The sequence below is a fragment of the Aplysia californica genome, unplaced genomic scaffold, assembly GCF_000002075.1.
Source record: "Aplysia californica isolate F4 #8 unplaced genomic scaffold, AplCal3.0 scaffold01909, whole genome shotgun sequence".
Taxonomy (NCBI): domain Eukaryota; kingdom Metazoa; phylum Mollusca; class Gastropoda; order Aplysiida; family Aplysiidae; genus Aplysia; species Aplysia californica.
The window spans coordinates 1-1,086 of record NW_004799179.1 but is presented as its reverse complement, the minus strand read 5'-3'; the positions used below and the strand labels follow the sequence as shown (position 1 = coordinate 1,086).

Sequence of the window (1,086 nt, the reverse complement as noted above, 5' to 3'; positions counted from 1 at the left end):
GGGGGGGGGTAAATATCTGTGTGAGCTAAAGAGCCTTCCCTCTGGCCTGTCCACAGCACCGCCAAGACGAGTGGCCTACAAGGGTCTGACCACACTGACCAGACCTGACCACAGTGACGTCACACTTCACTGCAGTGGCAGCCCAGCGCGGGGGGAGAGGGCCGAGACACCCCTCTGGTACAGGAACGGCGGGAGGTTGGAGAAAGGTGGGTGGTTGGCGGGTGCTCTGCTGGAGTTTGTTCCTTCTTTCCCATCAAACATCTATCGTCCTTATCTCTCCTCATTCTTTCCTATCAAACATATATCGTCCTTATCTCTCCTCCTTCTTTCCCATCAAACGTCTATCATCCTTATTTCTCCTCCTTCTTCCTTATCAAACATCTATCGTCCTTATCTCTCCTCCTTCTTTCCTCTCAAACATCTATCGTCCTTATCTCTCCTTCTTTCCTATCAAACATCTATCGTCCTTATCTCTCCTCCTTCTTTCCTATCAAACATCTATCGTCCTTATCTCTCCTCATTTCTAGTATTAGTAACTGTCTAGTAACATCTCTAATTTTCGACATTTGTTATGACTTAAGTGTGTTGGGAGTGCCGTAAAACGCTGACTAAAAATGAATAAAAATAGATGAATAAATTAATGAATAAATTAATAAATAGATAACTAGATAGATAGATAAATAGATAAACAAAAAAAACCCAATACATAAACAAACAAATAAGCAAACAAACAAATAAATAAATAAATAAGTAAATAAATCACCTTTCACCCACTTTGGTCACCTTTCAGCCAACCTCCCAGACCCGTCCCGGTACAAGTTCAGCCCAGACTTCACACAGCTCCACATAAAGGACCTTAACAAGAAGGAGGACATGGCATGCTTTCAGTGCAACATCAGCAATAGCGAAGGGTACCTTTTCATGGACGGCTATCTCAGGGTCATTGGTGAGTAGTTAGTTGGCTAGTGAGTACTCACCCCCACTCACCCCTAGCCCACACATACACACACACACACACGCATACGCACACACGCGCATACACACATACACCCTCACACTCACACACACACTCACACACACACACAC

At 44.4% G+C, this 1,086-nt stretch overlaps 1 protein-coding gene across 1 annotated transcript in view; it reads left to right on the top strand.

The window, feature by feature from the left end:
* The window catches only part of LOC101864124 (contactin-1), a gene marked incomplete at its 3' end in the record, with an annotated part of 16,827 nt that extends 15,881 nt beyond the window's left edge, over nucleotides 1-946 (top strand). The window contains 2 exon segments of the mRNA XM_013091033.1: nucleotides 57-206; nucleotides 791-946. Of these exon segments, the coding sequence (XP_012946487.1) occupies nucleotides 57-206; nucleotides 791-946 (306 nt within the window).
* Nucleotides 947-1,086: the final 140 nt, after the last annotated feature.